General features: G+C 44.0%; 1 protein-coding gene and 1 non-coding gene across 5 annotated transcripts in view; both read right to left on the bottom strand.

The window, feature by feature from the left end:
• Positions 1 to 22795, bottom strand: part of IARS1 (isoleucyl-tRNA synthetase 1) — a 92611-nt gene extending 69816 nt beyond the window's left edge. For 2 of the 4 annotated variants that reach the window (XR_014854794.1, XM_085073036.1), the window contains exons 1-9: positions 20351 to 20476; positions 18575 to 18662; positions 16238 to 16357; positions 15556 to 15712; positions 14975 to 15094; positions 12327 to 12409; positions 4622 to 4739; positions 1771 to 1918; positions 527 to 614 (exon numbers count right to left, since the gene is read on the bottom strand). Coding sequence is in view for 3 of the 4 variants with exons in the window: in XM_085073036.1 (XP_084929162.1) it covers positions 527 to 614; positions 1771 to 1918; positions 4622 to 4739; positions 12327 to 12409; positions 14975 to 15094; positions 15556 to 15712; positions 16238 to 16356 (833 nt within the window). In the remaining variant the exon portion in view is untranslated. Of the gene's footprint in view, positions 1 to 526; positions 615 to 1770; positions 1919 to 4621; positions 4740 to 12326; positions 12410 to 14974; positions 15095 to 15555; positions 15713 to 16237; positions 16358 to 18574; positions 18663 to 20350; positions 20477 to 22277 lie in introns of those variants that run through there. The other 2 variants (XM_085073035.1, XM_085073034.1) reach the window with 2 other exon arrangements.
• Positions 17951 to 18084, bottom strand: LOC146431876 (small nucleolar RNA SNORA84). Its single transcript, XR_014854819.1, has one exon. It is a non-coding gene; the product is annotated as a small nucleolar RNA SNORA84 (small nucleolar RNA).
• Positions 22796 to 24069: the final 1274 nt, after the last annotated feature.

The following is a 24069-nucleotide window of genomic DNA, read 5'->3' as shown; positions in this document are numbered from 1 at the left end:
TAAGAGAAGCCAAGACACACATTTTGTCTAAGAGAGCTACAGAAATTAATACCTGCACCCCCTGCCCAGCCTGATTTATTAAATAATTCCTATGTTTCCACTGAACCAAGACCAATAAGCACCCTGCAGAAAGCACTGGCTGCCACTAACTACAGAAGTAATACTTAATTGCTAAAAACAATGGGATTGTTTTGCCCATTTCCCTTTAAATATTTACCTAGTGTGTAGGAGTTCAGCATTTGGACCATCTCCAGCTTTTACCTCAAATTTTTACATTACAGTAAACACCCAGAAAAGGGGTGGATTATGGAACCTTTTTTCTCCATCACAATACCCTGATCCAATGAAACTTTTTTCTGCTTATAGCTTCACCTACAAGACCAATTTGTTCAAGCAAATTTCAATTCCTTTTGCAGATTTTTGTAATATGAACACACATGCAGGGAAATCCATCTTCTTGAAAACATTTAACTTCTGATCTAGAAGAATACCGAAAGTTAGCAAGTGTGGTAATTTCTGTACTTGCCTGTCAAGTATCTCATATTCACTGTCAGATTTGTACAGTGCCACCAGCCTGGACTCCATCAAAACATAAATCTTCCCTGTGGCCTTATCTAGAATAGAAAATAAAACAGGAGTTTCACAAATCTCAGTTGAATCCCCTCATTTGCACCAATATGAAACCTTTCAATATATGCAAGATGGTATCACTGCAGCTATAAAACTGCCCAGAATAATCCTTTACTACCTTCCAGCTCCTTCTTCCCCACACAGCCAGTTAAGGAACACTTTCCAAAGGCTAAGTTTAAACAGAAACCACAGCATGAAACCCAGTCCACTGATTTTCTGTTTTGTTATTGCAGAGGCAGAAATACCTTATCTTGTCTGTTATTGCTGAGCCAAATAAAAAGGCAATTGAGAAGCGTCAATAAATGCAACTGAAACAGAGGAAAACAACTTGGAAGATGGACAATTACTACATCAAATCAATGTTATTAAGTTGACATTGAGGGTAATGATTGCACTTTATGCAGCCTTCTTGAGATTTGCTATTCAAATCAATTACATGCTTAGATTTCTTTATAAAAGAGGTATATATCAAAAAAAGGAAGCTAATACAAAAAAAAAAAAGTTTAAATGTTATGAAGAAAACTGATTTTCTACCCCAAACCACCCTGAATTCTTAACCATCCAAATCTAACTCAACACCTCAGGTAAGTGAGGTGTTATTTCTGAAACTCCTTGGTATTTCTTTGTAACATGATGAAATTTATGTTAAAACCTTTGAAAACCGAAACATACTTAGTTTTCTTAAAAGAAAGAAAACCTAAACATGTGGAGCTCACTGCAAAGGCCTGCACAACTTCATGTTTAATGTAAATTTAGGCACACATTAGAGTCATGTGGTTATGTTGGAGCTGGAAACTCCTAGTTACTATTCCGTTTAAAAATTTTTAAGGGGGGTGTTTCTAGATGAAGGTATAATTAAAGACTACAAACAACCCCACCCCTCTTTTTGTTATTCTTTATTTCATCTATTAATATTTTTTAGGGTACAATCCTCACGCCCCATGTAAAACAAGAGCACAGCAGCTGGAAATTATCAACCACATCCAAAGTGGATCTCATCCTTCAAGCTACCACTGATTCAGCCCCAGAAAAGTTCTGTAAATTTAACATAAACCAGTCTACAACACAAAACATAAGTACATATTCACAGGCACTGAAGGAAGAGGTGCTCATTCTGTGTCCCCTGCAGTTAACACTTGCCTCTCAGTTTTACATATTGCAATTCTGGATTAACACAAAGAGCCAAATTGCTGGGCAAGGTCCAGGGAGTTGTGGTCCAGGCAACCAGAGAAACACTGGGATCTTCTTCCAGTGGGAAGCTCACAGTCACTGAAGGATCTTGGACATCCTAAAAAACAAGATAAAGTCCAAGGGTAAAAAGAGTGGGGCAAAAAGGCTTGACTGCCTGTATTTGTGAGAAAATGGAAGTCTAAGATGGAGGAACTCTCACTGCCATGCACCCAAACCTGTCTTGCAACTGGCCTGGTTCATCTCTGTAATCTGTAATATAAAAGGTGAAGTGGCAGCAATAAAGTCACAAAAGAACAACAGCCACTGAGTTCCTCATTACACCAGGGCAGTCTGTTAGCCCAAAAAGGCAACAGGGTTAAAATCTCCCATTAGCAGGGAGATTTGGGGAATTTGCTTTCAAAACACCAAAGAGAGCCAAGTGCCAGTTCCCTCAGGTACCTCTTATAACCCCGTTTTCAAAGTTTAGAACCAATCTCAAGGACCAAGAAAATCAACAGTTTCTCAGATACTGCTAAACAAAGCCTTTTCCACATTTTCTTCTACAGCCAGGGATAAGGAAGAACAGCAATTACACAAAATGGTTCATTTCTTATTAAGAAGCTGTTGTTACTAAGGGGGAAAACCATTTGGGGTACTTAAAAACAAGAGTATGTCAATATTTAAGAATAAAAAAAACCTCAGGGAAGGAGACCTTTGTCAGCTACTTCATAAAACTTCACCTTCAAAACGAGTCCAGAAAATCCCCTGAAAACAAGTTTTTCTTTCAGCCAAGTACAACCCTATTCAGTCACTTCACATTTCCCAAATGATGAAAAGCTGATTGTAAAAGCAAGTCTAATCCTGCAAATGTGAAATTTTCACTGTTAAACTCCAAAGGCCAATGTAAAGGGTGCTGTGCACACCAACCCACAGCACAGAAATAGGTCCTGTGGCCTCAGCACGTCTCGTGCGAGGCGCTCTGGTTTCCAGCCAGCATCATGGAACACTTAATGGCATCATGGGACAGGCAGCTATTTATGTCTGAGCTGAGGGCTGCTCCAGAGGGAATTTTCTGTGAACATCTGGTGCAGTCAACAGTAAAACATAAATATTACATAACCCGTGGCCTGCGCTCAATACCAGGCAGAGATGGAGCTCTGGGTTCTGTCTGTACCGAAAGCAAGGCAGCACTGCAGGCTACTCACTTTGCTTTCTGAAGCACTGAGCCGCCCAGGTAGATAAAAACAACTGGCAAAGCATAAAAAACACCATCCAGGCTGACAGGTAATGGCACTGGGTAGTGTTTTAGCTGTTAAAATTTCACTTGCAGATGCCAGTTCTTCAGTTTAATGCAATAGCAGCTGCTGGCATTGTTAACTCAAGTGTGCCTTAAACACCTAACTCTGGTTCTGAACATGCTTCTTGTGTCCTACTGCTCCTGATCTGGCTCCCAATTCCTAGAGGATCAATAAACAGCAGCCAAAGGCTGCTTTCCACAGTGAGAAAGGCAACAGCTGCCTCACAGCCAGAAATGACTGTGCTCACCAAGAATAAATCCTGTCAGCTCACAGACTCGCAACTTCCAAACACCACTTCAAGCAGATAAGAAAGATAATTTTTCCATGGAGTGGCAGAGGAGCATCCCACCCACACACACCTCTGGTTCTAGAGTAAGAAACAGCATCTAAATATTTCATTAAGACTCAAGAAGAGAAAAGAGCTTCAGCGCTATGGAAAAAGAGCACACACACACATATACAAAAAACCCTTCAAAACAGCCTTTGTTCTAAAGAAAGTTCATGAATCTGAGCCTGTGTGAAATGTCAGTTAATAAGCACAAGAAAAGTAATTATTTCAGTTGTCAGACAGTCACAGATATCAAGATATCTTTGCTAATCTCTCTTCCATTAATCACAAACCCTTTTTTCTTCTGTGAAAATACCCCTCAGCAATAACGAAAGCTCTGCTATCTATGGGTTGCATTGTACTACAAGTCTATTTAAACATTTGTTTAAAAAACACTATTTTTGGCCAGAAAACTGGCCTTTTTTTAGGCAAGATGTAGAGACCAGATGTACAGTCTGTGCTAGCTCTCTGCCATAACATGCAAGTAAAAGATTTACAATATAAGGATATGGAGGCCTGGGTCAGGATTGGAAAGGATATAAAACCTTTATCCACAAACTAACGTGGAATTTGGAAAATTAAGACACAAGTTGTGCCTTCACATACGTGAAGATGAGCTTGTTGCAAGCGAGAAACTGCACTTGCTTTATCTTGTCATTCCCCTCTGAAAGGACTTTTTATAAATCACAGTAAACCATGCATTATATTAGGTAAAACATTTCCTGGTGTTTCCCAATCTAAATTAACGATTCTTAGAAGAGCCAGTATCCTACTGCTATGGAGTGTCTAACATTCCCTATGAATCTTCTCACAGAAGATTCAAACCCTGCCGAAGACCCTCTTTTTTTTTTTTTTTAATATGCACAGACAGGGACAACGGCAGCTCTCCTCTAAAAATTCAGCATAAAAATCCTCCACTGCAATATCACCTTGAGAGCCCAGAGAGGGAGCAATTTACCACAATAAAACAACAAAGTGTTTACTTAAAACATCTATAAGTACTAATCAAGAAAGAAGTCTGAAATCAAATGTTTCAAACAAATACAGCAAAATACTGTAAAAATCAAACCATTTACGTACATTTTTACTACCAATTTGGAGTGTAATGACATGTTTAGGTACCACCAAGCAAATGAAGTACTAAAGCTTTCCAAATCCAAACAAAAGAGAATAGAGAAATCTGATTGCAACTTACCTTGTAGTTCTGATGGGACTCAAAGTTGGACAGTGGAGTGTTGCATGCAGTTGAAAAAGGCATGACCTTAACCCCTCTATACACCAATCCTTTGTCATAGAGCTGCTTGAAAACCCACCTGGAAGAACACAAAGAACAAGGAATAACTTGGTGTTTCAAATTTAGTAAATAAACTGCAAAATGGGGTTTCTGCTCTAGCTGGAGTTTGTTTCTGAATGACACTTTTTTTTAAAACCCACCAACTAAAGACAGTATCTGCAAGTCAAAAGGCAAAGAGATAATGGATTGCAACTTCATTTCTGGCTGATTTTTAGCTTTAGCTGGTTCTAGGAGCTTGGGATTCCATGCACTGGCTGCACAGCACATAGATTAACCAGCAATGTGGGTTTGTGTTCTATCAAAATACCTCCTCAGATTTCTTGAATACAAAGATCACCTGAAATGTGAAGGATTAAGGCTGAAATCAGACATAATTTAGAGAAGACACATGTAGAGACATGGCTGCTCACTTGTCAAATGATCTTTAGTTTTTACTGCAGCAACCAGTGCTACAGAATAGACAGATATGGGTCAGAGGCATCTGCAGCCCACCCTGAGTAAATCCTGATAAGCTAAGACCATTCTTCACAGGAGGGCACAGTTAGCCATGAAAAATAATGAACTCAGTTTTATGGTGCCACAATTTAATGTTCTCCTTTGAACTCAGATCCTCTCCAAGATCAGTCTCACACCAAGCTTTAACTCTGCTCAGGAAATCATCAATACAGCCTTGTAGCATAGCTGGATCCTTATGTTTTCTTGAAATAATCACCACAGCACTTGCTATTACAAATCGATTCAATGCTCAAGACGAATGGAAGCTGGATGAGAAACTCAAAGTGTCCAGCAACTCAAAGTGTCCGTGTGATGGACAAACCCTGAGTACTCCAGGGTTTCCTAAAGGATTATCAACATTTATCAGCTTCTCATGTCTCACTGACTTGCACACTCAGTGGCACAGCCTGCAGGCTCTAAAGCAGGAGAGGGCAAGCCTTAAATAATCCTGCCAAATTCAACTCACAAATCAGACCTTCTGCAGAGCCTCGTCATTTTGAATTTCACATAAAAACTGTTAAACTCTGCTGACTTTAAAAGCTCCTTTATTCAAACTATGTTTTCAAACCATCCTGATCCCTTTTCTGGGTCCCTTTGCAGATAAATAGCTCATTGCTAAGCAACCAACACCATCCTGGCAAGAAGCACTTTTTTCTGCAGGCTGTCATTTTGTGCTTGAGAATCTGGACCTGTATTTCAGTCAGTGTCTTGTCTTCTATGCTTGAAATTATCATCTTCAACACAAAACACAAGTAGACTATTGCACGGATTTTATCTACAGCCCAAAATAAAAATATCAAAAGATATGTCCTGGCTTGCTGACATGGAAGTCCTATGGTACCTTAATCAGAATAATTATTACAATACCAATTAGGCAGCTGGAGAAAATACAGAATGTCACATAGAAAAGATGTGCAGTCCACTCAGATTCATCCATGGGCCTTCAGTAAAAGTCAAAAGCTCTCCTATGAGTGGTCACTAACACGACAAAAATTACATAATCTGAAGTCTGAGATTGAAAAAGCCTGAGACCCTCAGCAGCATCAAGTTCTGCCACAGAGGAGCCAAACCCAGAGCCTCTCAGAGCTGTGCACTCCTACAAAGCTGCTTCACCTTACATACAACTCTAAAGAAACCTTGTTCAAGCAAGAAGTGTCACCCACAGGCAAGACGTGGCCGCCTGACCCCCAGCCCAAATCTGAAACATAGCAAGGAGTACTTCTATTTTATAACAGAGATTTTATCAACTTGTATAAATCTAGATCAGTCTTTTATAAAAACCATCCCTGAATATAGTTTCACCAGCTTTTAGCATATAAATTTGAGCTGGCTAACTGCACAAGTTTTTGTGGGAGTTAAAATAACTTTAAATGTATGCTTACCCCCTCAGAGCATAATTAATGCAGCCTGTGACAAGTGACAGCATTCATACTGAAGGTGTTCTATTTGCCTTTCAAAAACAGTAACTAAAATTCCTATAGAAAAAAGCTCCACTTTACTTTCTATAGAGTACTGCCTACTAACAGCACACAAAAACTACTCAGAGAAACACTGAATATTTAATTCAGCTGTAAATATAACTGTAAACTCAGGGAGCTGCTCAGGAAAGGTGAGCATTACATGGAGCTGCCAAGCTCCCAATCCAGGCCAGCATCTCCCTCCTGTGGCAATCCCACCCCATTACAAATCCAGGGCTCCAGCTGTGCACTGCTAAACAGGGATGGAATTCCAGACCACATCCCTCTCCTGAGCTCCTCACAGGTAATAACGAGCATTTATTTGCAGTTTATCACAACCTGTCATCTCACACAGCCATTCCAATGGAATAAACAGAATTATAACTGAGTCAAGACTGCTGTTTGATGCCATAGTCCTCATTATCACTACAAAAGCTCTTTTGTTATCTCAAAAAACACTTAAATTGTTTCCTTAACAAAAAAGCTTCTGAGAGCTGCTGGTGTGCGACCACCAGACATGCAGGGGAAATGATTCCCAGAGAGCTCCCTGAAGCAGTGCCCACCTGGAACACAGCACCTGCCAAAGATGAGCCTGGTTCTAACAGTAAGTCACAGGTGGGGATCATGTTTTGCTTAAAAAGTCATCCCAAGGTTTTAGGCAATAACCGCACAAACCATGGTCTAACCTGTATGTTTGAAAAATGCTGACACTTTGCAAGAAAGGGACCCCAGGTTTGTAAGTCAAAATTGAAACTGCAGTGCTTTCTGAAAAAATAAAACCAACCTACGGAAACCACAGAGCTGTTTTCTAAACACAAATAAAACATTTATTCACAAAAGTGAGAAATCAAATCCTGTTCTTCTAATTCTGCTACGTTTCTCCTCAAATGTAAATAAATTTAGTGGCATCCTCTTGGCTGTGAGAGCAGCAACTCAGACCCTTACTGAAGAAAAATGCAAGATGCCTGTTTCAGCTCCTTGTTAAGAGAGAATCTGGTCCCTAAAGGTGCAAGGGATGTTTAACTTCCAAAGTGAAAACAGTTTGTTGTTCCTGCAGTGTCCTGAGGAGGTGACACAGCTGGTTCAAGCCCAGTCAGTACAATACCGAAGCCTTGCTCTCTCCAGAACTCCCAAGGAACCAGAACCTTGCTGCAGTATTTGTTCATATCCACAGCACATAAACACCACATGGATATAATCAAACTCCTGCAAAGGGTGATTCTGCTTCCAAAAGATACTGAATCAGTCAATGCAGCACTCTGAATACCCCTGGCATCCCACACAAAATCCAACCTCTCACTATCCCCAGCACCTGCAAAAGCAAGTTGCACTTCTCAAACATGTACATCCAGTTCACATCAAAGAGAAGGATTTGATCTTGGAGCTTCCCAAGTTTTTACTGGCGTTGCTTCAGGGGATCAGGAGGCTCTGTTTGCAATGATCAGTATCTAAGGGTTTTCTAAGGGTTTGAGAACTCCAACCTTTCCAGAAAGCTAGGTAACTCATAACTAACACTGAGATTTATTTTCAAACACAAAGTGATTTCCTCCCTTTTTTTTTTAAAGAAAAAACACCAGGAACTAGCAGGATCTAGAGGTCTATGATCTTAACATATCCATGGTATTATAGGTAAATAGACAAAATTATTGCTTTGTGGCCTCACATCAGTTCCTATCAATATCAAATGACAATTTTCTAGCCTCTGTAGACCTACCAAACAAATCCAGGCACAAACACTACCCTATGTAAGAAGCCCTGTGATCTACAAGTTCAGCAAACACTGCATCCTAACACCCCATGGGAAGCAGAGCTTCTGAGGAATAGGTTTTCCTGGGATTCATGAACAACACTTGAAAGACAAGATAAAATCAAAAAGAAAGCAACAATCAAAAACAGATGCTTAGGGACAAAAAAAAAAAAAAAAGTACTCAAAAACACTGTACATGAATCAAAAAAGCATAAACAGAAGTGGACATGAATTCCAATAACAAAGACAGCCTGTCTGTAGAACAGCATCTTGGAAAGACACCTCCTTAAGAAAGTAAGTACAGAAGCTGTCAAAATTTATGTTCAGCTATTTGCAGCTACCCATGAAAGCTTTAAAATCCTGGCACAGAGAGATCATCCTGCTCCAGGCCTACCCTCCAAGCTGTAATCTTTGGATCACTGTGTTTGTTCAGAGAGATTCTGGATCATGCCAGAAATGCAAAATACCTGTATAACAGAAAATCTGAATATCTAAAATGGATGCTAGACAAAGGTCATGCATGGAAGTTTAATGTATTCCTCCTTCAAAACACAGGCTAGGAGATGCAACAACAAGGACTGGAATGGTGAGAAGGTAACAACAAGAGAGACTAGAGAACTTAATGCACATAAGAAATACAAGAATGAGGAAAAAATACAGGTAGCTCACAGGAAAATGGACAAATCAGATTTCTTATTACGAGTGTCTCTCTAGAGAACCATTAGTCGTGGAATAAACATCAGCTGTTCTGAGATCATTCTGGTTTAGTGCTAAGTGCTGGTCCTGTCCCAGGACAGGTCGGTGTCCCAGCCCAGCAGTCCCTGGCACCTCCTGCCAGAGCTCTGTCACCAAGGGGAGCTCAGCACTGTCAGTAACACGGGATCAGCCTCAGCCCGCAGTTGCTCGTTTGGGCACTAGATGGTGACAGGAATCTGCTCAAGCAGGGGAGCAGGGAAGGTCCAAGCCCTGGGCAGCACCCCAGGAACAGCAGAGCATCCCCTCAGCCCGGCAGCTTCCCCGCGCCCGAGGAGAACAGAACTCCAGGGGCAAACTCACATCCAGCCCCACACCTAGGAACAAGCCAGCAGTGAAGACAATCAGTTGTTCCTAGTTATTCCTATTCCCAAAGGTTTCTTTCAAACCTCCTGAGTAAGACGTTTAAGCTCCCATCAAACTTCTCTCTGTTTCACCGGATGTTGTCTCGTGACTGCACCAGAAAGAGGCAACAATGCGAGAACATATGCCATGTTTGTGCCATGCCAGCTCAAAAACATTATTCTCATTGCACTGTTCCAGTGAAGGACACATTTTCATTGAGATCCAAGCTGGCTGAAGCACAAATTCTACAGAATTAGAAATTAAAAGTTCTATTTAAGTTATTTAAAATGTGCAGAGTTGACTGTATCTTAACACGCAAAACCAGTGCAGTATCACCACTTATTGACACCAACTTTCAATCCTCCCCTGAAAAATTCCACCAGGATAGCACAATACTACCAATGAATGTTTTGTTTTAAGTCAAAATTTAACAGGCTGAAAATTCAGTTTAGTCAGTCATCATATGACATAGCACCAGAACGCCAACAAAGTAGTCATTTGCAACAAAACAATTTTAAAAGATGCAAAAGAAATGCTCTCTAGCATTCTGAGCTTATTAATATTGTTTTGTAGAGATACTGTACAAAAGATGTATTTGGTGTCTGAGTCCTAAATTTTTTCAAGTCCAAATAATTTGGATTAAATCAGGCACCACTGAAAACAATCACAAGTATTAGATTATCTCGCTGAACCCAACATGGAAGAAAACACCACATGTCACAAAGAAATTCCAGTTGAGACCACTCCACAGCTTCAACCCTCAGGAAGAGCTCCAGACCAGAAAAAAAATAACCTAAACAGACCAGTCTAGCTGATTGTAAGACTAAAGACAAACTCCTTACCATATTTTAACCACAAGACCTACGCTGGCCATGCCCACTACCATTTTTATCATCAGTTGGTTTTTTTCCTGGGCCTAAAATCAGCATTGCACTCCCACAGACAGAGCTATAACAAGCTAAAACCACTGGACAGGCCAATGTGGTCTCCAGGGCAGTCAATGCAGAAATTAATCTGCAGTTTCTCTTTCATACATAGTTGGACACTAAATTTTAGAACGTTTTTGAGAAAGTTTCAAAAGGAGCTCATGAAAAATTAAATCAATTGTAGGAGAAGCATGCTAGAATCTACAGCTCAAATTAACACTCCTAATGGACATGAAAAGTAACTTCACCTTTTCATCAGACCTTTTGGGTCTGACGATTGCCTGGGTAACCATCCAATTTATTTTCTTTTACTTTTAGGAAATTGTGCATTACCCTGTCAAAAGCACCACTGTAACTACAGTGACAGGGCTCTCTTTAAGCATTATCTCCCTCAGCCCTGAGACAGGGATCCCACTATTCCTTTCCCATTTCCCCCTCATCCACTCTATGCAAACACTGGTGTTTCCACTTCTGCTCTACTGGAGAACGAGTTGGCAATAGCATCACAAAGTCTTAGGAGACTTTCCAAAAAACCCACAATTTTTAAAACCAGAAAATTTATTTCATTACATGATTTAACAGAAACTTAACAGTATCAGGAAGCAGAAACAGTACAAAATTAAGAGGCTGTCTGCCTACATACTTCCTGAAATCTCACTGTGTTTTCAGATGCAAAGTTTGTATTTTAGAGTTTATACCAAAGCAAGCATTAGAGGAGATAATCTCTGTAGCACAGCTGAAAGACCAGAAACTGCCTTTTAAAGAGGTGGTGGGGCAAACAAACCACCAAAAAAGGCTTGGGCTGCTGAGAGAAGCCCTGCAGCTAGCTCAAGTCAGGTTTGGTTTTTAAGCTGCCAGTTAAACAGGATTTGAGGTGCCACTAAGTATTTTCGCAATTTACAAAATGAAGGTTTCTTGTCAGTTTTGGCTTTATAATTATGCAGGGTTTCTTCAGCTGAGTTAGTTAAACATCTGCTGCCTTCCCACCATCTTTCCAATACTTGCTGAAATTTCACTGCCACTTCAGCCCTCTACAGTGGCTTCAGGGATATCTAAAATGTCTGTCCATCCATTATCATAACTATGTGTAACTAACTATACAACTAAAGCTGATTAGTAAAAATAACATTAAAGGACATTCAGCAATACTTTAACATGCACATAATCTGCTTTTCAATGGATTTTTGCAGCATATACTCTGCTAAACCTCTCCCTGCAAGTCACCTCGTAATTCTATCACCCAAAGGACTCACAGTTGCCATTTGTTCACTGTGTTAGGCCAATCCAACTATCCTTAACCTGTAAGGTTGTCTTGCCTTTAGAAATCCCAACAGGCACCCTGAGTACATTGCCAAAACACCCAAACTTTATTTGGCTCTGCACCAGGAGTCCAAGGCAGTTGTCAAACTGTGCTGCCAAGAAAAAGATAACAGCAGATTCACAGCCTCTAAATTCGGGCTTGAAGAAGAGGTTTGGAGCTAAACTGAGCTTGGACAGTTTGCCCATTTACAGCTAACAGTGTGAAGAACATCAAGAATGTAGAGATATAATGTAATTTCCTAAACCAACCAAGGAACATATTAATAGATCTTCAGAATTGCTTTTAGGTTGACATGGAGCAGTAAAATTTCAGGGCTCACTAAAGGCAGTATTGGTGCACTTTATCTGCAAAGCCCTGCTATCCTGAAGAAGGAAATAAAAGAGATTTAATTTTGTCACCTTGAACATCAGGAGATTTCACATCACTTTAATTACTGTGCCTGATGTTTTATCTGCATTTGGCAAGTTTCAGAGCAGTGCTAGCGATACATGGACCAACACGTTTGCGATGACTGAAGCCCTTCTCACATTTCAAATTCATAAAGCAAAGCATGTTCACTTACCACACAGACTCCATGAACTCGGGGTAAAGAGTTTTATAGTCATTTTCAAAATCAATCCAGCGTCCTAATCTGGTAACACTGGACTGTTAAAACACAAACACAGAGATTGAAAGGCATCTTAAACAATGCATCTTCATGATATATTACCAATACTTAGTTTGTAAAACAGCTGGATTTTTAAATGTAGTCACGTATCAGTGAAACACATCTATGAAATATTTAGCCTGATAATAATTCCAAACAATGTATTTAAACAGGCAAAGGTAAGGAAGGAATGAAACCATGAGCACAGTTATTTAGAAGCAAGGTCACATAACAGGCAAGCGTGTTCAACATAGCAGAAATGGTAGATCACTTGGATCATTCATCAAATAGAAATGGTGGATCAGTCAAGGTTCAGCCAAGGTTCAAATGCCTGAAAATTGCTTTTCGTTAGAGTGGTCTTACTTCTATTTTTACAACTACTTGTTGCAGAGACAGTGAAAACCCAGAAGACTATCAGCTTTCAGTTACATGAAAACATGATGTAACTTGAAGACAAAGAAATGCTGAAAGAAATTGATACGTGACAAGTTATCAAACTATTCCAGGGCCAAGTGCCTTCTCTGACTTCCCAAAGCCATGAGAGGGCTGCCAAAGGCACAGGAGTGACAGGTGCTAGTCCCTGTCTCAGGGCAGATGATTGTCACATCCACTGGCCCAGCAGACAGACACTGCTGAGGAATGAGCCAGCTAGGGGATTCACTGGGACATGTGGGATTTCACAGCCATCCAAACCTTGTCTTGGCTCTGCAGACAAGCAAGCCAGGGACACCTGTCCTGACACTGTTAGACACAGCCCACACTGAATGTCAAACAGCAGAGTGAACATAAAGCACATTCATTCTCTCACCTCACATTTTCATACAACACCTGAGCTCGTGCATGTATCAGTTTCATCCTGACCTTTAAGCCACTCTGACATTCCACTAAAGATCCATAGCCTAGGACTGATTAACACAAGGATCCACAAAGTTGGAACATTATTTGGTCTCAGCATTGAAAGATCGCACACAGCCAAGGAACTCTTTATATTTTTTCATAAGGCTCAAATATTTGCTAACCACTCCAGGCAGAAAATAAACACTCTAACAGGAATATTGGTAATTCCTCTCCTAGCCCTAGTCCAAAATATTTGAAATTACTACAAGTCAAAACATATTTAAACAAATTTCATTATTTTTATCATCTAATCTACATACATACATGCATGAGTTTACGGACAAAACAAAATACAAAATCCATCCACCACCCAAAAGCTCAAGTGCTTCGACTAATCAGCACTGCAAAAACACCAGTTCCTGAAGCACAGCAAGTTAAAAGGTATGGAAAATTAAACACAGATGTTCAAGCGTTGGCTGGGATAGAGCCAATTTTCTTCTTCGTAGCTGGTACAGTGCTGTGCTTTGGATCTAGCAAGGGAATAATGTTGATTGCCCAATGCTGGCTTAGGTGCTGCTGAGTTGTGCTTACCCTAAGCAAGGAATTCTCAGTTTCCCAGGCTGTGCCAGCCAGGAGCTGCACAAGGAGCTGGGTGGGAGAATAGCCAGGACAGCTGATCCAAACTGGCCAAAGGGATATTCCATAGCACAGAATATCATGACCAGCAGAGAAACTGGGGAGTCTTGGCCAGGAACTGTGAATCACTGTACAGAGACAGGCTGGGAATCAGTCAGCAACTGGACAGGGCATCACTTGGTTTTCCTGGGTTTTAGTCCTCCCTCTGTCTATGCTTTTACTACTATTATTATCAGCATGAGCATCATTATAATATTTTTTTTCAACTAAATTGTTCTTATCTCCACTCATGGGGACAGCCTGGAAAGCACCTGGGCACTCCTCAGCTCCAAAAGTCAGCACTTCCCAGACACATCACACTGGCAGCAGAGTACTGGGCTAAAGGTACTTTGTTCTGGCCACACTGCTAAGGGCAAAATAAGGAGCACCAGGTTGTATGCACAGGATGAGTATTATTCAGAGTTAGAAAAAAGCAATTGTGCTTCTCAAGAAAATATCTAACCCACCTACTTGGAACAGCTCTCCAGCCTCAAAACCCTGCACACACTAACACTCTCCGTGTACTCCTGGGATACAAAGCTAACACCAGTATTCTCTGGGAAGACTGAGGGTTTACCCACACCTCTTGTGACAAAACCTGATGTGAGAACTTCTTCCAAAAATACAAGCTACTGCCCTGCACTCTGGCAATGAAAAGACTGGGGGGAAAGGAGGAGCAGAAAAACAGTGAGGTTAATGTGCATTTTCTTTAACAGCTCCATTTGAAAACCAAAGATTGACCTCTCAATTTTCTGTATGAGACACAAAGAGACAATACTCAACATATCTATTATTTGTTCAGTGTCTCTCAGACACTTGAGCTCCAGGCAACCTGCAAGTAACCTCCTGTTGACAGCACAGCAGTCTCTGTTCTGAGCCACAATGGTGCTCTTTTTGTTCCCCTTTCAGGATCACAGGGTACAAACACAGTAACTTGAAGACATGAGATTTATGCACATAAGACAAAAGCATCAAGTTCACCCTACCTGAAACACTTTTGCACAAATACATTCAGAAATGTTCAGCAGAACATGGACTGAGCCTTCACTTACCTCCCACTCCTTGGCATATCTCATCACAATCCCTCTGCACTGTTTGTTGTAAGCTTCAATCCCCATCTTTGCCACATCCTCTGGCCCTTTAATGCCTAAAGTCTTGTCGATCTCATATTCCTGGGAGCATGGAAAACAACCAAGCAAAACATCCTGTTATCAAAGCTTTCAGGATTTCCCTGGATAGTTTATTTATGTCCCATGCATTCTAATGAGGCTCAGGGCCTCCTTGAACCTTTTGAGATTTCATGAGAGCTGCACCTGAACTAGGCAGGGATTTCAAAGGCTCACCCTGGCATGACTGTTTCTTTAGCATCTTTACAAAAATAAACAAAACAGTTTCTGAAATATGTACCAAATAAACACAGATTTGTAGCAATGAACAGAGTGCAGGTGACCAGTAGGAAGCTCCTGAACTCACGACACACAAAAGCCAGAGCAACACGTTGGACAAAGAACTTCCATTTCTCTTTTAGCAACAATACCAGGTATAAAAGCAACAGAAACATGAGTGATAAGCAGGTAACAATGATGAAAGAGGAACCAACAGAAGCATCTGTAGATAAATTTATGACACATACCACAGGTAAGCCATGGCAATCCCAGCCAAACCTTCTGTCAACATGGAAACCACTCTGATGAGCAAATCTGGTTACTATGTCTTTGATGGTTCCTGCAAGGATATGGCCATAGTGGGGGAGCCCAGTGGCAAAGGGGGGACCATCATAGAAGTTAAACCTACAACACAAAACATTCTTCATTAAGCAAACACTGAGCATCAGGTCTTCAGACAGGGTGACTCTATCTGTATGGTTATACTACTCCTGTTTTACTAGGAAAATATTAAATTTCTTCCTCTTCCATGATCAGTCAGCACAGGTGCCACATTGGCAGTGGGACTAAAGGGAACATTCCAACTTGATCAGTTCCTACCACTGCCAGTGCTACCAGGATTCCAACAGAACACCCCAGCATGCTGCTCCACAGCTGGCACAATGGGAGGAGCTCTTTGCTTACGTCCCCATTTCTCTTACAAACCCACCAAGCAGGAAATTACAGGTTTATTACAACTGTTTGAACACTGCTGATTCTTCACCAAGTGAAATAAAAAGGGCACTGACGGGATAGCAGCACGAGCCAGGACTGCTGCTGGCAAAGGGAGCAGCTGCTGTTTACAGAACCAAGGAAAAACAAAGAGTAATTACAGCCAAGCCAACCCTGCACTGCCACACACAGTTGCTACAGCTTTTAACAGATTCTTACCGAGGTCTATTCTTTGATTGCTTTAGGCATTCCTTGAAACAATTCAGATTTTTCCAGAGCTTCAGTATCTTCTCTTCCTCATTTGGAAAATTTATGTTTTCTGGAACTTGTTGAACCATTCTTTGCCAACAAGGATCAAGGAGAGAAAAATACACATTGAACAGAAGTGAGAAAAAAGTAACTCCACAAATACAACTTACAAATCCCTATCCAAAGCTTGATTTTCCGAAGAGCCTGATTCACACATGGAAGCAAGCACTCTTCTAAAAAAAGCCTAATTTTCACTGACTGGCACCAAAGTTTTGGAACAGGAAAAAGGTTCTCCATTCACTCAACTATGATTGTTCCCTTTTTTATTATGTTTTTATTTCTGTTTCCTAGAGAAAACAGTCAAAGGGCAAATTATTTTTTAGTTACAGGTTTGAGGTTTCTTGTTTAGAAGTTCAAACTGACCCTTCAGCACCAGTCTGTACCAGTGAGTTTCACTTTAAGTGCATGACCTGAAGAAGGGGCTCCTTTTCACTGTACATCTATCCACATCATTTAGATGTTTAAAAGAGCATTTTCCATCAGGCTGTGCCACCATTCTCAGATGACGCTAAAAGCAGCCAGATTGCAAAAAGCAGTCGAAAAACACTGCAAAGATGAACATGTGTTTTATAAGCACATTAAAACTAAGCCACAATGGGCTACTTCCTCGCTGTACAGGCGACACAGGGAAGAGGAATTCTCTACATGATTAGGAACACAAAGCAGAGTTGCCCAGTTCCACACCTCCTACGAGATAGAAAGGGGTCAGATTTCAATGAAATGCCAAGGCAAGCACTAAACAAAGCTTTGGGGAATAAAGATGTTTAGGACAGGAGCTCCCTAATGGGCGAAAACTGGTTATGAAGGTTGTAGTTGATGACGGCACAGAATAAAAATGTTTTCCCACCTCTCACTTTAGTGCTGCTCCTGAGCACTTACACCAGAAGTAGCTACTACAGCCTTGAGCTTCACTCAGCACTACAGAATTACAAGTAATGGCACAAGGCCTGAGTCTTCTGATTTACTCAGGTTTGTAAATACTAACCATAAAGCAGCAACAAAGACAAATGCATGAAGACAACTTACAGCTACAGCTGAAGTTCCAAAACATTTACTTAAATGGAACCCATAACACCACAGAAATTTCCACCTCAGTGCTTGAACCTATATGAAAAAATGTGCTACACACCAATTCCACCACTCACACTTTTTATATCATGACAAATTATTCTCTTCACTAATAAACCCAAATTATCATCATTTTCGTACTACTACTGAGAATCCCACAGCCTGGTGCACAGGCAACCCAGCATTTAGAGGTGAAATCACAGGCTGACAAGAAACACATGGACATGGCCTGGATGTATTTTAGAAAGGTAATAACCAACTTTAGCACAGTGAGTTACTCTACACACAGCTTGTAGGAGAGTTTTCACCATTCTACCTCGAAGCACTGATTAGGCTGTGTCTTATCTCAGTAAATTGATCACAGAGACAATGGCAATAATAAAAGAATTCAACCGTAAAGCTTTTTTCTCCTACAAGCCAGCTGGCCTGAGGAGTAAGGATGTGCATGTTTTACTCAGCTCAAGCTCAGCCCTCCCAACTTACGGCAAAGGATTTGGAGAGTGGCCCAGCTGTCAGGTGTGTGTAACTGAACAGATCAGAGGCAGCTGGGGGTTGGGGTGTGCCTGTGACCGGGCTGTGGAGGCTGCTCACGGATCACAGACTCCCTGCGTAAATCACAGAGTCACTGTGGGCCCATTGCACCAACTGAAGCACTGCATGGACAAAGCAGTGTCCAGTAACCACAGGGCACAAATCCACACACACTGTCAGCAATAGCAGAAGTTTATTGCATCAGAATCGGTGGGAAAAAATGCTGTTGAGAATTAATATGCAACCATCGCTGCAGAATGTTAAACAGACTGACTTAAAAGCACACTGAAAATCTCACCATGGCTCAACTTCAGTTGAGCAAAAAAGCCAAGATCTAACAAGCAATTTATAGACAGAGATAAGAGTATCTCTACAGAACAAAAAAAGCTCATTATAAGCAATCTAGGTATTTTAAATCAGAAAATAATCAAGGAAAACTCATTACTTTGAACACAGACTGAGCAAAAACATGACTAACCATGGTACAGGAATTATTATACAAATGCATCTAATAAATTTTCAGACAGTATTTCACATTTACAGAGATCAGTAAACACAAGAACAGTTCTCTATTAATTTTCTACTGACAGATAGTGTTAAAGTTTAAGACAATGCACCACTGAGCAAGTTTTTATTAAGTACACTCACTTTTCTAGAGGATAACAACATTCACTAGGAAAGGTGTCAGTTTGGAGATTGTACTACAGCAATCTGAGACTTATGCTGGGCTTCTTATCTAGAAGAAAAAAAATAAACATGTATTAAAACCATAAAGCAAGTTCCAATGTGCTTTTTTAAAATACCAACACTCATTTTTTTAAGAATCAATAAAAATTCAGTTAAAATACCACTATGAATGAAGTGAACCCATATTTGAAAAATATTGTTGTACTTTACATATATCAGATACATGGTTAAAACAAAGTGGATTTCAAGATATTACTCATTTTGTTGACTGAGAAACTGAAAATATAAAGACACAGGATGAGCTAAAGGTGTACAAAAGGTCTCCTGGTTTCCAGGGGTTTATGATCAGCCTCTTACTCTTGTTCCAGTCACCTTCTCCCCCAAACTATCCTATACAAGAGACCAAACTTTCCTCCAAAGACAAGGAGGAGCTTCCTTTCTCCACCTAAAGCTGCCTTCTTCAAACCTGAACAGTCCTCTGTTTTCCATACAAACCTGGCACCCCATTTCTGCCTTTTTAGTACTGTTCTAGGGTAACATCAGCCTAGACTGTTCACCTGAAAATCAAAATTCTCCATTTCTAAAAGGGATGGATGGGAACAGAATGCCAAGCTACACAACAAACACTGCTTCTGAAAATCTTGTGCTAATATCTTATACAGGGAATAAAACTGCAGCACTAGCCCACCTGTCCCTGGCAAGGAAGGTTTCCTTTAATGCTGAAAAGCCAATTAAAACATTGCTAAATCAACAAGCACACTCATCAGTTAATACTGGGTTTAGACACAAAACGTTTCATGCTATGCAGGAACCCAGTTTTACCCTGTATCTTGTGATGTCATAAGAAATTTTTGTCATCATCATACTACCTTGATTAAAAATGTAACACATCATTGTGGGGGAAAAAAGGCATCTAGGTTATCTTGAAATAACTTTGAACTATGTATTTAAAAAAAAACCTCAGAAACCAGTGTCAACTGAGTTACTGAACACTGCTTTTATCTGACAACTAAATTCTATTAGCTGACAGCTGCTTTCTAAGCATGTCACCACCAAACCGAATAAAAATGCAGCTTCCAAAAGGCTCCCAGGGTGTGGGAGCCAACATTTGCTGGAGATACCAAAGTCATCACAGCTGCAGCAAGAAAATGGTGCATTCATCAACCCCCCCCCTTAAAAGGATGCTGAAGGGAATGCTTAAGATACATTACACGTTGTGAGGGACCTTAAGTTCTTTGTACAGATAATTAATGAAATCAAGACTTGCTAAGTATTAGGTTCTGCAATAAGGCAGCAGGTTAACCTTCAGTAAGTACCTGCTACAAGTAACCCCTAAATTACAGAAAAATCAAAGAATCTGTACATCAGCCAGGGAGTAAAACACACATAAACGCGATGCTGTACACACAAAACACGAGCTCTGAAAAGGCGCTAATAGCGTCAAACGCCTGAAGGGAGCTGCCTGCCCGGCCAGACCCGGTTACTGCGGTGACAGCACAGGCACCTGCCGGGCCACAATCCCCCGCTTTTATGGGACACCCTAAAGGGGCCGTCCGGCAGCGGCTCCCGCGCCAAGGCCCCCGACACGCCGCTGGAGCCGCCCCGCCCTCGGGCCTCAGAGCCGCCCGCAGCCCCCTGAGCCCGCCCCGGCCGCCGGAGCTGTGAGGGGGAGCGGGGGCCGTGCGGGGGCCGTGCGGGGGCCGAGGGTCCGGCCCGGGCGGTACCCCCCCCGCTCACCTCCGTGCCGCCATGATGCAATCGCTCCCGGCGCAGCATGGCCGGAAGCACCGGCCGCACCACGGCCAATCAGGACGCTGCTGTCTCCGGCCGCACTACGGAGCTTTGTAAGGAGGCCGCCCATTGGGCAAGAGAACTCCCGGGGCGTCCCGTCACGGCGGCGCGAGGCAGCTCGGGAAACTCTTCCCGCGTGCACGCCCCGCGGCTCTTGATTGGGCGGGGCGGGGCTGGCGGGGCGGGGCGGGGCTGGCGGGGCGGGGCGGGGCTGGCGGGGCGGGGCGGGGCTGGCGGGGCGGGGCGGGGCTGGCGCTCCTCTGGCACCCACCGGGAAGCTGCTCAGGGCACGGCGGTGAAAGGAGCCCGATCTCTGGGTCCAGGGCAGGCTTTCGCCACGGGTGCGAGCCCAAACCCGGGCAGGAGCTGTGCTGGGTGGCCTGGATAACCCCATCCGCCTCTAACCCAGCGACACCAGGGCGCTGGGCTTCTCCCAATAACTGGATACCAAGGGTGGCATCCAAGGGGCTCTGCTGAACTCCTCGGGAGCTTGACCTTGCCTCCATTGAAGGGATACTCATAAATATCTCGAGATACCAATTCTTAAGGCTTTAGCTACAACAGAAGTCCCTCCTCTGCTGCTGCTACACTCCAACTAAAAAAAATAAAAATAAAACCCCACAAACTTAAAAAAAATACTTGTAGATGGGTTCCCTCATGTCAAAGGAGACTTAAGGGTTTGGAAAAATATTATTGCTGGCTGGCAACCACTGAGAAATAACAAAACATTTCATGGCATATTAAAAAACATTTTCTCTACTTTTCCAGTGCTTGAAAACAGCTGTGAAAAGGCTCTGGACAGGGGAAAATGGAAGTGAGCCCAGAGAGGTGATGGAGGGAGATGGATGCTCTTCCCAGCCTGCAATCTGAACCTCAACCAGAACAGATCATGGGGAATGAACATCAGGTCAATAATGGCACAAACAGTTCAGCTCTCTCCAGGTAATGATTTCAAATTGCTCTAAAACTTACCTACTAATACAGATGTAAGTATCGATTGAAGGTTTCAATAAAAGCTTTAGATTTTGATTTGCAGGACTGGGGGCAGGATGAACTCACTGTTCTGTGCAGGGCAGTGTCAGTGTGTAGATTAGAGATAATCCAGATGTGAAGGGAGACACATTAACTGGAATTCTCACCTGCACAAAGCAGCACAAGACTCCTTTCTACACAAAATTTCCTACACCCTTCTAGAACAGCTAAAAAAGGGGGGGACTCAATCTGCATCAGGTTCAGAGAAACAGAAGAGAAAATGGGAACTGAGGCCAGACTAAGCAGGGCTGACTGGCAGGACAGGAGAGACTGGGTGCATGTGGTTGCCAAGGCAGTGTCCTGTACAAACACAGCGTTCTGGGATGTTCTGTATCCAGAAGGGAAGTTTGGAGTGGCAGAAGTTTATTCAAGCCGTACTGCTGCCTAATGCATCTATGAAAAAGCCTGTGACAACTCAGGACATGGATTCTGCCACATGATGTGGCATTTCTTTATAAACATCCTCATGAACTCTGAAAGCACTGCAACCTCCCCCTGCTCTCACATTCCCTCAGATCTGAGAGGCTGCAGGTTTTAGACAACTTTAGACAGCTGCTGCTTGCTCCAGTGCCAACTCCTTCCATTTTGGCCTTTACTTTCTAAAACACACTGGTGATAAGGCCAGTTGACTTTAAATGGAATACCATGTAATTCCTGAATGGAATTTGAAACAAACACTGCTTAGAAATGCACCCTCCAAAGCAGCGAAATAGACAAATATTGGCAATTTTGTTGACGATGTTGACTCTGTAGTTAGCGCAAATCCAGATTTTCACCTTGTCTCCCCCTGTATATTTTGTATTTCTTTGCCCGTGGCTGTTAAATTGTAATAAAATGTTACCTTCATAGGAGTTGCTGCTCTTGTTCAGGCACAGCGTTTACTTGGAAGCATTTGGGCTACAGTGAGGTTGTTATTCATGAACAAATTGGCCGTCCGTGGAGAAGGGGTGAACAGGGCAGTCCCAGTCAGATTAGTGCCATACAGGGCGAAATAAACAGATTGCAATATCAGGGGAAATTTGTAGCAGAGGGACCAAGGCTCAGCACGAGTAAACGGGGCATTCCCCAAACTACACGAATGAATGTCTCCGCTCTGATTTTTCACTCAATTCTGATGAAAGAGCACCGATTCAGCTTGAGAGGTTGAAGAGAATAAAGAACCCCAGTCTGAAGCCTCAGGAGCGGACTCCCCTCGTGAGGCGGCTGAGGGGGAAGGCGCGGGCACCATTTTGTGGGACCCGCGGGAAGGTCACCGCTCCCCGCCCGTGGCGCCGGCCGCAGCCTGGAGCTCCGGGGGAAGGGCGGCCGCGGGCACTGGCACTGAGCGCCGAGTCTTCTCCAGCGCCCGCTGCGGCCCGGGCCGCCCCTTCTCCCTCCCCGCTGCCCCGCGGCCATTTCGCCGCCCCCACCCCCAGCGCCCCTCACGGGCGGCGTACGCCGTTTGCGTAGCGCCGCTGCGAGGGACGGGCGCCGTACGCGGTTTGCGTAGCGCCGCTGCAAGGGGCGGGCGAGCAACGGTGCTTGCGCGGGGAGCTGAGCGTGAACGGCGTTCGTGAATAGGGGTTGAACAAAATGCGCTCGCAGCTCTGAGCCAAACCAAAGTGCACCCGGGGGGGGAGGGATCCCTGGATAACTCGGGATAACACGGGAGATATGAGCGCGCGGGTCGCATCGGCGCGGAGTGCCCGCGCTTCCTGGGCAAGAAGGGCGAAGTTTGGCGGGGACAGGCCAGCTGAGGAGCGGCTGTGCTCCCCCGGCACACCCCCACGGTGCGGCAGCAGTTGGACTGCGCCGGAGGTGATAAGTAGGGGTTGCGCGGGAGCGGGCCGGCAGTGGGCGCGGGGCGGCGGGCGGTGCGCGCGCTCCCTGTGCGGTCCCTGAGCCTCGGCGCCCTCCCTCCCCTCCCCTCGCTCGCTCCGCTCCCGGGCCCTGTCCCGGCCCGCCGTGCCCGGCGCAGCGCTGACAGCCCGGCAGCGCCCGGCCGGGGAGTAGGCGAGACCATCTTCGAGGCGGCGGCTTGGAACCCGTCAAGCTGCCCCGCAGCCAGCAGCCGTTCAGCCAGGCTATGCGCTGCCAACGGGCTCCGCTCAAGAAAAAAACAGAGCGGATCGTGAAAAGGTAGAGGCGCCCGCAGAGGCCCCCGCAGGGCTCTTGGGAAGCGGCCGCTCGGCCCGGAGAGAAGCGGAGGACGCGCCGGAGAAGCGACGGCGTAGGAGCAGCGCGGCGGGGGCGTCCCGGCGGCTCGGAGCATGTGAGAGGCCGGGGGGCCGCGATGCTGCGACGCGCGGAGCTCATCGTGTGCCCGCCCTGGGAGCCCGCCCGCGGCGAGGGGGTGCCGGGGGGCGCCTCCCCGACGCCGCTGAAGGGCGGCGAGCCCCGGCGGGGCGGCAGCCGGTCCCGTTGGCCGCCCGGGCGGCGCGGGAGGGTCCCCGGCGGGGCGCGGAAGCTGCTGGGCAGCCGCACGCACAGCCACTTCCAGCACTACCAGCACCAGCAATTGCAGCAGCAGCACTGTCGCGCCTTCCGTCGCTGCCACCGCCCGGCGCGGCCGCGGGTGCTGCTCTCCCTGCGGCCCGTCAACGTGCTGGGCCGGCGGGCGCCGGGCATGCGGGCGCCGCGCAACACCAACCAGT

Source organism: Lichenostomus cassidix, chromosome 12 (assembly GCF_008360975.1).
Source record: "Lichenostomus cassidix isolate B80296 chromosome 12, HeHo_3.0, whole genome shotgun sequence".
NCBI lineage: Eukaryota > Metazoa > Chordata > Aves > Passeriformes > Meliphagidae > Lichenostomus > Lichenostomus cassidix.
Note: the sequence above shows the minus strand (reverse complement) of the source record. Positions and strands in the feature narration are given on the sequence as shown.